This window comes from Macaca mulatta, chromosome 9 (assembly GCF_049350105.2).
Source record: "Macaca mulatta isolate MMU2019108-1 chromosome 9, T2T-MMU8v2.0, whole genome shotgun sequence".
NCBI lineage: Eukaryota > Metazoa > Chordata > Mammalia > Primates > Cercopithecidae > Macaca > Macaca mulatta.
The window spans coordinates 81,400,402-81,415,500 of NC_133414.1; the positions used below are offsets into that span (position 1 = coordinate 81,400,402).

Genomic DNA, 15,099 nt, shown 5'->3' on the forward strand with positions numbered 1-15,099 from the left:
TTTTGAAGAGGACAAACATTCAAACCATAACAGATGCCTTATTACTGCTGGGGGTTAGGAGGGTTCAGGCTCCCACTTGACATTTGCTGATACTACCACAGCAGGGTGCAAGAAGGTTACGTTATCATTGCCAGGCAAGAGTAGAAATCCAGGCTCCTCACTCAGCTTTTGCTGACTGAGGTTTGTTGCGGGGGCATGGGTTTTTTCTCAGGTGTTTTGCTAGAATAGGACATTTATTGTCCAAAGTTTTCTGTCTTGCTAGGCTATTTCCTGGCCCTTTGGCATGGGAACAGCTCTTCTTGGGGCTTTTTTTTTTTTGTCTATGCCCATTAGTATTTAATGGGTTGAGGGCTTCATCGACACCTAATCTGACCTATATGTGAGACAAAAAGAAACCTGAGGTAACTCATCACCATGTTGTTCTTTGATTCCTGGAGTTCCTAGCTGATCAAACATCTTCTCTTTACTTTCTGAAGTCTTCTTTTGTTGTTGTTGTTTTGAGGTGGAGTTTCACTCTGGTTGCCCAGGCTGGAGTGCAATGGCGCGATCTCGGCTCACTGCAACCTCCGCCTCCCGGGTTCAAGCGATTCTCCTGCCTCAGCCTCCCAAGTAGCTGGGATTACAGGCATGTGCCACCATGCTCGGCTAATTTTGTATTTTTAGTAGAGACGGGGTTTCTCCATGTTGGCCAGGCAGGTCTTGAACTCCCGACCTCAGGTGATCCGCCTATCTGGGCCTCCCAGAGTGCTGGGATTACAGGCGTGAGCCACTGTGCTTGGCCTTGGAGTCTTCTTATGTATGTTTTACATATAATGTCCAGAGTTTTTAACTGTACTTAGTTGGAGGGATAGGGGTGCTTACTTCATCTTTTCCAGAACCAGAATTCTGTACTCCATTTAAATCTACCACAAATATAATAATTTGAGGAATTTGAGGAATTAATATGTAGAATTCCCTGGCTTTAGTCCAGGGTATATTACTGTGGTTAAAAACCTACAGACCGAGCCTGGTGGCTCACGCCTGTAATCCTAGAACTTTTGAGAGGCTGAGGCAGGTGGATCACGAGGTCAGGAGTTCGAGACCAGCCTGACTAACATGGTAAAACCCCGTCTCTACTAAACATTTTAAAAAAATTAGACAGTCGTGGTGGTGGGCGCCTGTAATCCCAGCTACTCAGAAGGCTGAGGCAGGAGAATCGCTTGAACCCAGGAGGCGGAGGTTGCAGTTTGTCGAGGTCGCGCCACTGCACTCCAGCCTAGGTGACAGAGCACGACTCCATCTCAAAAAGAAAAGAAAAGAAAAGAAAATCCATATTATTTCTACACTGTGAAAACTGTGAAACTGAAATCCACTCCCAAAGCCAAAAGCAGGGCCGGGCGTGGTGGCACATGGTTGTAATCCCAGTGCTTTAGGAGGCTGAGGCGAGAGGATTGCTTGACGCCAGGAGTTTAAGACCAGCCTGAGCAACATAATGAGACCCTGTCTCTACAAAAAGAAAGAAAGAAAGAAAAAATTAGCTGGGTGTTGTGGCACACACCTGTAGCCCCAGCTGCTCAGCAGGCTGAGGCAAAAGGATTGCTTGAGCCCAGGAGTTCAAGGTTGCTGTGAGCTGATTGTGCCACTAAACTTCAGCCTGCTGGGTGGCAGAGTGAGTTCTTGTCTCTAAAAACAGAACAAAACAAAAACCCCAAAACATTCAGAAAAAACAATTCCTCTTAATTTTAAGTTACAAGGAGCATTTAAGTCATCAGATTTATTAATGGTGCCCTGGGTTTGTTGTGTAAGTCTCTGTGCCTTGTCAAATGAAGCACATGAAGAACACGACTGGGATACTTGGCCCATCAGTAGAATAGTCTTGAAACTCTGGTACTCTGTTTCTGAATTACCTTTCTAGTGTTTGACAAAAGCATGGGTAAGACAATCTGATATTCTGCAGTAATGCAACTTATTCTGTAGTGATAACCCAATTTTTTTTTTTTTTTTTTTTTTGGTCACAGTGGCGCGATATCAGCTCACTGCAACCTCCACCTCCTGGGTGCAAGCAATTCTCATGCTTCAGCCTCCCGAGTAGATGAGATTACAGGCACCCGCCACCATGCCCAGATAGTTTTTTGTTTTTAGTAGAGACAGGTTTCACCATGTTGGCCAGGCTGGTCTCAAATTCCTGACCCCAGGTGATCCACCCGCCTCGGCCTCCCAAAGTGCTGGGATTACAGGCATGAACCATAAATATATATATTTTAGAGTCTCACTCTGTTGCCTAGGCTGGAGTGCAGTGGTGCGATTTTAGCTCACTGCAACCCCTGCCTCCAAGGTTCAAGCGATTCTCGTGCTTCAGCCTCCTGAATAGCTGGGATTAAATGTGTGTGCCACCACGCCTGGCTAATTTTTGTATTTTTAGTACAGACAGGGTTTCGCCATGTTGGCCAGGCTGTTCTCGAACTCCTGACCTCAGGTGATCCACCTGCCTCGGCCTCCCAAAGTGCTGGAGTTACAGGCATGAGCCACTGTGCCCAGCCTGAAAATGTTTTCTAAGTTTATTGTTTAGTTTAAAATTTTGATTATAGTGGTTTTTATTTAGACATTTTAATTCTTTATGTACTTACATCTTCCTTTTTCTTTTTCTTTTTTTTTTGAGATGGAATCTTGCTCTGTCACCCAGGCTGGAGTGCAGTGGTGAGATCTTGGCTTACTACAACCTCCGCCTCCTGGGTCCAAGCGATTCTCCTACCTCAGCCTCCCAAGTAGTAGCACACCCGGCTAAATTTTGTATTTTTAGTAGAGATGGGGTTTCACCATGTTGGGCAGGCTGGTCTTGAACTCCTGGCCTCAAGAGATCTGCCCGCTTTGGCCTCCCAAAATTTTGGGATTACAGGCATGAGCCACCATGCCTGGTACATCTTCCTTTTTTCCTTTTATGGTTTTTGCTTTCAGTATTCAACATGTATTCTGACAATATATTTATATAACTTAAAAACAAAATTTTCCTTTGCTTTTTCATTCACTTTTTTTTTGATTCTGAATGATGAGGCCATTCAACAGGGTACTGTGTGCTTTGGTTACTTCAGTGTTTGTAACATACACAGTAAGTCCTCACATTATGTAACATACACAGTAAATTCTCACTTAATGTCATTGACAGGTTCTTGGAAACTCTGACTGAGTGAAATGATGCTAAATGAAACCAGTTTTATCATAGGCTACTTGATGTGAAGAAGAGTTAAGTTTCTACTGCGTAATTATTTTCACAAAAAATCACTAAACTGCTAACTAAAGAGGTCTTCTAGTATTAAATATTGAAGTAAATGTGAGTTATACATACATTTAAGGAAAGATGAATAAAAACGAGTAAGCTCATTCTTTGCCCAATTATTACAGTTCGGGCTCACTGGTGGCCGGAGCCTATCCTGGCAAGTTGGGCACCCAGTGGGAACTAGTCTTCCACAGGACACTATTCCATCACAGGATGTACCCAAACACACCCACACTCAGGCTGGGACAATGTAGATAATGCCAGTTCATCTAATGTGCACATCTTTGGGATCTGGGAGGAAACTGGAGTACCTGGAGAAGACTTACACAGACATGGAGAGAACTTGCAGACTTCACACAGACAGTGGCCCCAGTGGGAATCAGTTTTTTTTTCTTGTCAATGTTATAAGGAAGTAACAGTTGAAGAGATGCTGTTCAAATTTTAAATTTGTAGTAAAATAGTATTTATCAATAATTTGTAAATTCCATTTTCAGGTACTCTTCTCTTCAACCTGAATTACAAAATCTAAAATTTATTCCACTGGAAAATATATGGCTGTATATGGAAATGCTAACTATGAGGAAATAAAAACTAATCTAAATATTAACACAAAAATATTAAAATAATGTACTCAACATTATAATGTTGCAATTAAAATATAAAGTATTAGTAACTGTAGTATTGTTAGTAGATAAATGCCTCACTTGTTATAACTGTTTATGAGAAATAATCATGGAAGTGATTTGTGTTCTTTTTTTTAGTCAGCTTAAAATGTGGAAATTCAACTATGTTTGCTTTGCCAGCTAGCACCTTTAGAATAATTCAGGAGTTTTGGTGGCAGGCCTATAGTCTCAGATGCTGAGAGGCTGAGGTGGGAGGATCACTTGAGCCCAGGAGTTGAGTCCAGCCTGGCAACATAGCAAGACCCTGTCTCCAAAAAAAAAAAAAAAAAGAAGAAGAAGATTGCAGGAATGCTTTTAGAATTGGCATTTCCAGGCAGTGTGGACTTTCTCCCAATGTCTGCTTGGTTTTAGGTCTTTCATGTAATTGGTCAGCTTCCAACAGTAATTTGCAAACTAGCACTCTGCAACAGGGCTGATTTTGCCGTTACTGAAGTTAAACTGATTTAGCAATTGCTATAATTCTTATATTGGAATAAAGTTTTTTTGTAAAATAGAAGTGTAAGACAATTAGAATCTTATGTTCCTCCTCTTAGTTCCATTCCCAAGATGTAACCAGTTTTAATATTATGGTGTTTGCCTTTCCAAGGCATTTTCTATGCTTATGCAATATTTATGTCTATGGAATTAATTAATGATGTAAATGGTTTAGCAAGGATTGTTTCATGGCTGGCAAATGAGTCAATATTTTGTGGTTGGAAAATCCTGTGCTGCTGAACTTGTTTACCGAAAAATATTTGTGAAAGAAAATGTCTGAAAAATGCATTACAAAGGCCAAAGTAGTAAACCAAAAGGGTGATTTTAGTAAAGAATACATAACAACTGTCATGTGAGAAATAGCACTGAGCTTCTGTGTATTATTTGTCATTCAAGGGTACAACTGGAAACTGACTTGAAGATTGAGAAGGAATGGAGGCAGACTTTGCAGGAAGATCTTCAAAAGGAGAAAGATGCCTTATCTCATCTTAGAAATGAGACTCAACAAATCATTAGTCTTAAAAAAGTAAATAGTGGTAAAACTTTAAAAATTCTATCTTGACAAATGTTAACTTATTTAAAAAGATAAATTATAATTTACATTATACCAAGGAAATGGATGTACTAGTCATCTTAAAAAGTATCAGTGAAGAGATTAAGTAAATGGAAAATAGTTGATACATATAGCAGCTAGGAAAGAGCTTTGGACACAATTTGTTTCTTTTAAAAAGCTAAAGGATGTTTGTTTCTGATTAATGGTATATATACATTCTGGAGTTTCTTGTTTCTTTCTTTTAAATTGCATTTTCTGTCTTTTATTGTTCTGAAGGAGTTCCTTAACCTCCAGGATGAAAATCAGCAGTTGAAAAAAATATATCATGAACAAGAGCAAGCTCTTCAAGAACTCGGCAACAAACTTAGCGAGTAATTTCTTTTTTTCCTTCAACTAAGTAGTCATTATTGACTTTTATGAAAGATGTAAGTGTGCCAGATCTATTAGGGAGAAAAGTTTAGATACAGGAAAGATATGAACTAGGCAGGGCGCGGTGGCTCACGCCTGTAATCCCAGCACTATGTAATTCTGGGCCAAGGCGGGCGGATCATGAGGTCAGGAGTTCAAGACCAGACTCGCCAATATGGTGAAACCCTGTCTTTACTAAAAATACAAAAATTAGCTGCTTGTGGTGGCGTGTGCCTGTAATCCCAGCTACTTGGGAGGCTGAGGCACAAGAATCGCTTGAACCCAGGAGGTGGAGGTTGCAGTGAGCTGACTCCAGCCTGGCAACAGAGCAAGACTCTGTCTCAAAAGAAAAAAAAAAAAAAGAGAAAGATATGAACTATTAAACAAAACAAAAACTATAAAGATTAAAAAATGAGACTAGACTAGAGAGATTTTATTTAAAGTTTTACTCATTTTAGTAGACTTAGCTTTGAATATTTCCCAATAGATGAAAACTAACACTCTTGTTCAATTTCTTCAATATCAGAGAATTCAGAAGTTATTAATATATTTTTCTTAGAAAAACAGAAGCTGAGGTTTCAAAATATCCAGGGAGCTGTCTTTCAGATTGTTTTGAGAAGAAGCCAGCATCATGAGAAGTGGAGGTTGTTTCATGCCTCCCGGAGACAGGGCTTAACTTCATACAGTTTGGCTTTGTTGAAGTAAAATGTCATTGGGATCCTGTAAAGACAAGATGGAGAAATGGTGTTCTGCCTTTCTCACATTTCCTTTTTTTTTCAAAGACAGGGTCTCGCCTAGGCTGGAGTGTAGTGGTATAATCTAACTCACTGCAGCCTTGACCTCCTGGGCTCAAGCAACCCTTTCACCTTTCAGCTTACCAAGTAGCTGAGACTACAGGCATGCACCATCATGCCCTACTAATTTTTATTTTTATTTTTTTTATTTTTTTTATTTTTTGAGACGGAGTCTGGCTCTGTCTCCCAGGCTGGAGTGCAGTGGCTGGATCTCAGCTCACTGCAAGCTCCGCCTCCCGGGTCCACGCCATTCTCCTGCCTTAGCCTCCCGAGTAGCTGGGACTACAGGCGCCCGCCACCTCACCCGGCTAGTTTTTTTGTATTTTTTAGTAGAGACGGGGTTTCACCGTGTTAGCCAGGATGGTCTCGATCTCCTGACCTCATGATCCACCCGTCTCGGCCTCCCAAAGCGCTGGGATTACAGGCTTGAGCCACCGCGCCCGGCCTAATTTTTATTTTTTATAGAGATGGACGGGGTCTTGCATGTTGCCCAGGCTGGTCTCAAACTCCTGACCTCAAGCAGTCTTCCCACCTCAGCCTCCCAAAATGCTGGGATCACAGGTGTGAGTCACTGTTCCCAGCCACATTTTCCTTTTGTTCCCCGCCACATTTTCCTTTTGTTCCCCATGGTCTGTGTTTTGGGTTAGCAGCTTTGTGCCTGATTGAACATACTACCAGATATTTGGAATAAGCTCAAGGAGGTTTAATTTAGTATTGAATGTACCACTGCCACATTTAAAAAATATAGTCACTTTAAATTTTTAAAATTTATTTTTATTTGATTTGAAACAAGTCTTTCAAGTTGCCCAGGCTGGAGTGCAGTGACGCAGTCACAGCTCACTGCATCCTTGATCTCTCAGGCTCACGCTGTTCTCTTATCTCAAGCCTCCAGAGTAGCTGGGACCACAGACGCACACCACCTTGCCTGGCTAATTTTTTTTTAATTTTTTGTAGAGTTAGGATCTTGCTGTGTTGCTCAGGCTGAACTCCTGGGCTCAAGACATCATCCTGCCTCAACCTCTCAGAGTGCTGAGATTACAGGTGTGAGCTACTGCGCCCAGCCCACTTTTTTAAATATGGAAAAGTAAAAATAAGAAAGCTACAGTGTCTCATAATCTCATTACCGATACAAATCTCTTTGATGTTTTATATGATTAGAACATTCAAATAGTACATAAAGGTTTAAGATAAAAAAGCAAGTATTTCCCTTCTCCTGAGTGTTAATCCCCAAAGTTTAGCTAACCTCAAACAATTCTATATGTAAACATCTTGTCATTGATTTAGATAAAATTAGATGGACATATATGTCATTTGTATATATTCAATTAAGTAGAAATCATACTAGAATGGAGACTTAGTTGCTAAAGGTGGGATTCCATTAAAAGATAATGCAACCAATTTCCAAGGACATAAGAAGGAGTAATTCACTAGAACCACAAAAGGAAATATTAGATCTCAAAAAGATAAAGCTGTTTTTGTCTTTACAGCTTTTCAGAGAACAATTCGCATTGTGGTTCTGATAAGCAAGATTTCAATTCCAATCTAGCGTCTATTTATTGAGCACTTTGAGGCAGACCCTGTGCAAAGTGCTTATTACCTTATTTTCCATTTATTTATTGACAGACACTGAGCTTCTACTATGTGCCAGGCACTATACTAAGTGCTAGACACTCAACAGTGAACAATCCTCACAATAAAAAATAAGCATCTTTGCATTTACTAAGATCATAACGGTTTAATATTAAAACCATGGAATAGTAAACCTAGGAATATGTGTTACTTTTCACCCATTCCCCAACTAATACTTTTTTGTGTGTGTGTGAGAGGGAGTTTTGCTCTTGTCACCCAGGCTGGAATGCAGTGGTGCTGTCTCAGCTCACTGCAACCTCTGCCTCCTGGGTTCAAGTGATTCTTCTGCCCCAGCCTCCTGAGTAGCTGGGATTACAGGTGCCCACCACCACACCTGGCTAATTTTTAGTAGAGACAGCATTTTACCATGTTGGCCAGGCTAGTCTTGAACTCCTGACCTCAGGTGATCTGCCCACCTTGGCCTCCCAAAGTGCTGGGATTACAGGCATGAGCCACCACGCCCGGCCCCTCACTTCATACTTAATAGAGACTTTATAGTTGTATTACAGGCATGATCATATAAATGTCTAGATGTTGCCTTTATTTATTTATTTGAGGCAGGGTCTCACTCTGTCACCCAGGCTGGAGTGCAGTGGTGTGATCTGGGCTCACTGCAACCTCTACTTACTGGGTTTGAAAATTGAAATATTTACTCTTATCAGCTTATTATTGAAAGATTATTATTGTTATTATTATTATTATTTTTTCCGAGATGGAGTCTTCCTCTGTTGCCCAGGCTGGAGTGCAGTGGTGCTGTCTCGGCTCACTGCAAGCTCCGCCTCCTGGGTTCACACCATTCTCCTGCCTCAGCCTCCACAGGCGCCTGCCACCACACCCGGCTAATTTTTTTTGTATTTTGGTAGTAGAGATGGGATTTCATCGTTTTAGCCAGGATGGTCTTGATCTCCTGACTTCATGATCCTTCTGCCTTGGCCTCCCAAACTGCTGGGATTACAGGCATGAGCCACCACGCCTGGCCTGAAAGATTATTTTTTTAAAAAAATTAAATAGAGACAGAGTCTCACTATGTTGCCTAAGGCTGGTCTCAAACTCTGGCCTTCAAGCAGTCCTCTCGCTTTGGCTTCCAAAAGCATTGATATTACAGGTGTCAGCCACTACATCCAACTTGAAGGATTCTTTTTTACATTTTTATTTATATATTTTATATGGAGGTGGAGTCTCACTCTGTTGCCCAGGCTGATCTCAAACTCCTGGGCTCAAATGAGCCTCCCGCCTCCTCAGCCTCACAAAGTGTTGGGATTACAGGTGTGAGCCAGTACACCTGGTCTGAAGAATTCTTATAAAAAGATAGATTTGGGCCAGGTGCTGTGGCTCACGCCCGTAATCCCAGCACTTTGGGAGGCTGAGGTGGGCAGATCACTTGAGGTCAGGAGTTCGAGGGCAGCCTGGCCAACATGGCGAAACCTCATCTCTACTAAAAATACAAAAATTAGACGGGCATGGTGGCATGTGCCTATAGTCCCAGCTACTTCGGAGGCTGAGACAGGAGAATATGTATATATGTATATATGTATACACATGCGTACGTATAAACATGTATTTATATATGTGTGTGTGTATATATACACATATATGTATATATTTCCTTTCAGGCTTATTTTCATTTTCTTAATTATTAAATTAGACGTCTACTGTAATTATACAGAAGAATAGTAATTACTCAGAAGAAGAGTCAATGTTTAAAGCATTCCAAATCTATCTTTTTTTGGAGACAGAGTTGCTCTGTCACCTAGGCTGGAGTGCAGTGGCGCAATCTTGGCTCTCTGCAACCTCCGCCTCCTGGGTTCAAGCAATTCTCCTGTCTCAGCCTCCTGAGTAGCTGGTACTACTACTATATATATTTATATATACGTGTGTGTATATATATATGTATAAATATATATTTATATATAAAATTTTTATATATAAATATTTTATATTTATATATTTATATATTTATATATTTATATATATATTATATAATATATAATATATATAATATAATATATAATATATAAATTATATATATTATATATTTATATATTTATATATTTATATATTTATATATATTTTATATATAAATATTTTATATATATTTATATATTTTATATATAAATATTTTATATATATTTATATATTTTATATATAAATATTTTATATATATTTATATAAGTATAAAAATATTTATATATATTTATACGTATATATATACACACACGTATATATAAATATATATAGTAGTAGTACCAGCTATATATGTAAATATATATGTATATATACAAAATCTCCTACCTCAGCCTCCCAAGTAGCTGGGATTACAGATGTGTGCCACCACATCTGGCTGATTTTGTATTTTTAGTAGAGGTGGGATTTCACGATGTTGATCAGGCTAGTCTCGAACTCCTGACCTCAAGTGATCTACCCACCTTGGCCTCCCAAAGTGCTGGGATTACAGGCGTGAGCCACCGTGCCTGGCTGAGAAAGGTATTCTTGTACATTATGGTTATTGGAATTGTAGCTGATGCTCCTTTCTTTAGGACACTTAGGCAATATGTATCATAGAGAGGCTTTTTTGAGTCCATATTTACGAATAAGGGCATTTAAATCAGAAATCTATCAATATCAGTAAATTTTCATAAAAAAGTATTTCCCAGGCCGGGCACGAGACCAAGTGTCGCTCTGTCATCTAGGCTGGCATGCAGTGGCATGATCTTGGCTCACTGCAACCTCTGCCTCCTGGATTCAAGTGTTTCTCCTGCCTCAGCCTCCAGAGTAGCTGGGATTACAGGTGTGTGCCATCACTCCCAGCTAATTTTTGTATTTTTAGTAGAGACAGGTTTTACCATGTTGGCTAGGCTGATCTCGAACTCCTGACCTCAGGTTATCCGCCTGCCTTGGCCTCCCAAAGTGCTGGAATTACAGGCATGAGCCACTGTGCCCAGCCAAGCAAACATTTTCTGTGGTGAATACCATTAAGCCATTTTAATTCCATATTCAATTTTTCTGTACAGCACAATTAAATCATCACTGTTGTGGCCACTATTCCCAACAGAGTCAGTTTTCCTGAGGCACATTTTGTAGATGTGAATTTAGCCAAGAAAATGTGATTATTATGTCAGTATTTTTACAGTGTGTAGTTTTACATTGATTATTTCCACCATAAGAGTCAATATGAGATAGGTGAAAGACTCACACTTCATTTTTATGTCTTGGAATGAAGAGCATTTTATAGGGCAAAGCAGATTTTTAATGTTCTGCTTCAGTAGTAGAGGCTTTAGTATCTGATGTATCATTTGATTCAGAAATTTCATTTATAAGAGAATTAATACTGATGTTTTAGTCATTCCAATTTTGTTGTTGTTGTTTGGTTTTTTTTTTTTTGGAGACAAGAGTCTCGCTCTGTTGCCCAAGCTGGAAGGCAGTGGTGTGATCTTGGCTCATTGCAACCTACACCTTCCAGGTTCAAGCAATTTTCCTGCCTCAGCCACCTGAGTAGCTGGGAGTACAGGTGCATACCACCATGCCTGGCTAATTTTTGTATTTTTGGTAGAGATGAGGTTTCACTATGTTGGCCAGGCTGGTCTGGAACTCCTGACCTCAAGTGATCTGCCCACCTCGGCATCCCGAAGTGCTGGGATTACAGGTAGGAGCCACCATGCCTGAACTAGTCATTGTAATTTTAATAAACAACTTTTGTGGTGAAAAATTTGAAACACGTTGAAAGATTAACAGTAGATAATAATTATATAAACTATTTTATATTCTTTTTCATTGTATATACCAAGTAACCATTTACTATAGTGATGTGGCAGATACTCAGTAACAAGTCAGTAGCTGCAAGCTGTTCAGGATATATTGTGAAAATAGCTGGTTATGGAAAACTATGTAGATAATTATTCCATTTAAAATATATACACAGATGTATAGAGAAGATTACCTCTGGGTAATGGGATCACAGGTAATTAAATATTGTTTTTTATAATTTGCATTTTCATTAACATATGTATTTTCTTTTTTAAAGAAGAAACAAAATTAAATTATACCAATTGGGGCTGGGCACGGTGGCTCACGTGTAATCCTAGCACTTTGGGAGGCCGAGGCGGGTGGATCACCTGAGGTCAGGAGTTTGAGACCAGCTTGGCCAACGTGGCCAAGCTGGGCGTGGTGAGGGGCGTCTGTAATCCCAGCTACTCGGGAGGCTGAGGCAGGGAGAATCACTTGGACCGGGGAAGCAGAGGTTGCATTGAGCCAAGATTGTGCCAGTGAGCTCCAGCCTGGGCAACAGAGTAAGACACCACCTCAAAAAACAAGAAAAAGAAAAAAGAAAATACATGTATTGGAATCAACTTACTACCAAGTGGTATAACTTTTTTTTTTTTAGACGGAGTTTTGCTCTTTTACTCAGGCTGGAGTGAAATAGCATGATCTCGACTCACTGCAACCTCTGCCCCCAAGATTCAAGCGATTCTCCTGCCTCAACCTCCCGACCAGCTGGGATTGTAGGCACCCGCCACCATACCCAGCTAATTTTTGTATTTTTAGTAGAGATGGGGTTTCACTCTTTTTGCCCAAGCTGGAGTGCAATGGCGCGATCTCGGCTCACCACAACCTCCGCCTCCTGGGTTCAAGCGATTCTCCTGCCTCAGCCTCCCGAGTAGCTGGGATTACAGGCATGTGCCACCACCCCGGCTAATTTTGTATTTTTAGTAGAGACGGGGTTTCTCCATGTTGGTCAGGCTGGTCTTGAACTCCCAACCTCAGGTGATCCACCTGCCTCGGCCTCCCAAAGTGCTGGGATTACAAGCGTGAGCCACCGCGCCCAGCCTAATTTTTGTATTTTTAGTAGAGATGGAGTTTCACTGTATATTGACCAGGCTGGTCTCGAACTCCTGAACTCAGATGATTCACCCGCCTTGGCCCCACAAAGTGCTGAGCCACCACACCTGGCTCACAGTATTTTCTTCCTTAGCACTTCTGTATTTGCTAGAGAAGTAGCGTGCATAATGGTTAGCATGTACCCTTTGGGGTCACAGACAAGGGTTTGAATCCTGGCTCCCCCAGTTGCCAGCTCTGTGACCTCTTACAAGTGACTAAACTTCATCAGACATTTCTTCATCTTTAAAATAGGTTTTTGTATAGATTACATGAGATATGCATGCAAAGGCACAGAGTAAACCTACAATAAATGATAGCTATTAATATTGTCATGATCACATGAAAATGCCAGTATTTCTTAAAAAGCAAGTTTTAAACCTAAAATATTTTTGCTTTAGGACATTTAGAAAATATAGGAGAATATGAAATATTCCACTAGCCAGAGAAGACCATAAAGATCATATACTATACATAATTTTGTATCCTATGAAATACCAATACCTACTGAAATACTGAATGTTCTATATTTAAATATGTGTACTGAAATTTGGACCTATTTGTAATCTTTTTAGATCAAAACTTAAAATTGAAGACATAAAAGAAGCCAACAAAGCATTGCAGGTGAGTAGAACGTTTTCCTAAACTGGGAAGGTATGTGAAAGTCTCCAATGGAAGGTAAAGCCCTGTGTGAATCTAATGTATTATTGATGAATCCCAGGATATATAGAGGCCAAAGCACTGAATGAGGAGCTTGGATGCTGGGAGTTCATCTCTTCCCTGTACCCCTAGAGTCACATTATTAATAACATTCCTTTAGAAACTGACCTTAGAGGCCGGGTGCAGTGGCTCACGCCTGTAATCTCAGCTCTTTGGGAGGCCGAGGCAGGTGGATCATTTGAGGTCAGGAGTTTGATATCAGCCTGGCTAACGTGGTGAAACCCCATCTCTACTAAAAATACAAAAATTAGCCAGGTGTGGTAGTGGGCGCCTGTAATCCCAGCTACTCAGGAGGCTGAGGCAGGAGAATTGCTTGAGCCCAGATGGTGGAGGTTGCAATGAGCAGAGATCACACCATTGCACTCCAGCCTGAGCAACAGAACAAGACTCTATCTCAAAAAAAAAAAAAAAAAAAAAAAAAAAAAAGAAAGAAAGAAACTGACCTTAGAAATAATTTTACTTTCCTACAAAGTATGGCATGATAGAGTGAAATTGCCTATGAACTTGAGACTCTTGAGTTCCTACGCCAGTCTATTACTTACTTTCAGCAAGTCATGTATCCTCATTGAGCCGCAGCCTCCTCTTCTGAAATAGGCTGATGATTCTGCATAGGGTTGCTCTGAATATTGAGTAGGTTAATACATGTGAGTGAAAGTGGTTGGTACAGCTTACCAGTATGGTTGTGAATGTGTCTGAATCCTTGCTACAACATAGAAGAAAGGACAGTGTCTGTGTGATCACTTCAGTGACAGGTGGCTTCCTACCCAACAGCTTCATTTTTTAAAATCAAGAAGTGTTACATGATACTGGGTGTGGTGGTTCACACCAGTAATCCCAGCACTTGGAGGGGCCGAGGCAGGAGGATTGCTTGTGGCCAGGAGTTCAAAACTAGCCTGGGCAACATAGACCTTGTTTCTACTAAATAATAAGAAAAAATTAGCCAGGTGTGGTGGTGCAGGTCTGTAGTCTCAGCTACTTGGGAGGCTGAGGTGGGAGGATTACTTGAACCTGGGAGGTTGAGGCTACAGGGAGCCTTGATCACGCTACTGCACGCCAGCCTGGGTGACAAAAAAATGTTACATGAAAATCATTAAAAAAAAATAATACTAAGAAGATTTAACACCAAATAATATAAATAATAATAATAATGATGATGGTAGCAGTCTCTTGTTCTTCACTCCCTTGTCCTTTATCTGCCCTAGCTCCTGCCACCCAAAGGGAGCTACTTTCAGTTTTTTAGCTGTTTCTTCTGGCATTTATCCCTGTATTTCTAACTAATATTCAGTATGTACTATTTGCTGTTGATTCAGCAGTTTTAGACTTATATATTAACTTCTTCATATGGTGGATGTAGAGTTTTGCTCACTCTCATTTTGGTCTTTCCGGTCTCCCAGTATAATTAAGTAAAGTTTTTTGTGGCGTTCATTTACTTTATATATATATTTTATTTATGTTATTTTATTTATTATTTTGTTTGAGATGGGGTCTTGCTGTGTTGCCCAGGCTGGAGTACACTGGCACAATCATAGTTCACTGCAGTCTCACACTCTTGGGCTTAAGCTGTCCTCTTGCCTCAGCCTCCTGAGTAGCTGGAATCACAGGCGCGTGCCACCTCGCCTGGCTAATTTTTACATTTTTTGTAGAGACAGTATCTGCTGTGTTGTCTAGAGTGGTCTTGAACTCCTGTCCTCAGGCAGTCCTCCGGTCTTGGCC

General features: G+C 40.5%; 1 protein-coding gene across 9 annotated transcripts in view; it reads left to right on the plus strand.

Annotated features, from left to right (window-relative positions):
- RUFY2 (RUN and FYVE domain containing 2) overlaps positions 1 to 15,099 on the plus strand; it is a 64,238-nt gene that overhangs the window by 38,588 nt on the left and 10,551 nt on the right. For all 9 annotated transcript variants that reach the window (XM_015147505.2, XM_015147508.2, XM_015147506.2 and 6 more), the window contains 3 exons: positions 4,807 to 4,936; positions 5,240 to 5,334; positions 13,242 to 13,290. In XM_015147505.2, the coding sequence (XP_015002991.1) occupies positions 4,807 to 4,936; positions 5,240 to 5,334; positions 13,242 to 13,290 (274 nt within the window). The remainder of the gene's footprint in view (positions 1 to 4,806; positions 4,937 to 5,239; positions 5,335 to 13,241; positions 13,291 to 15,099) is intronic.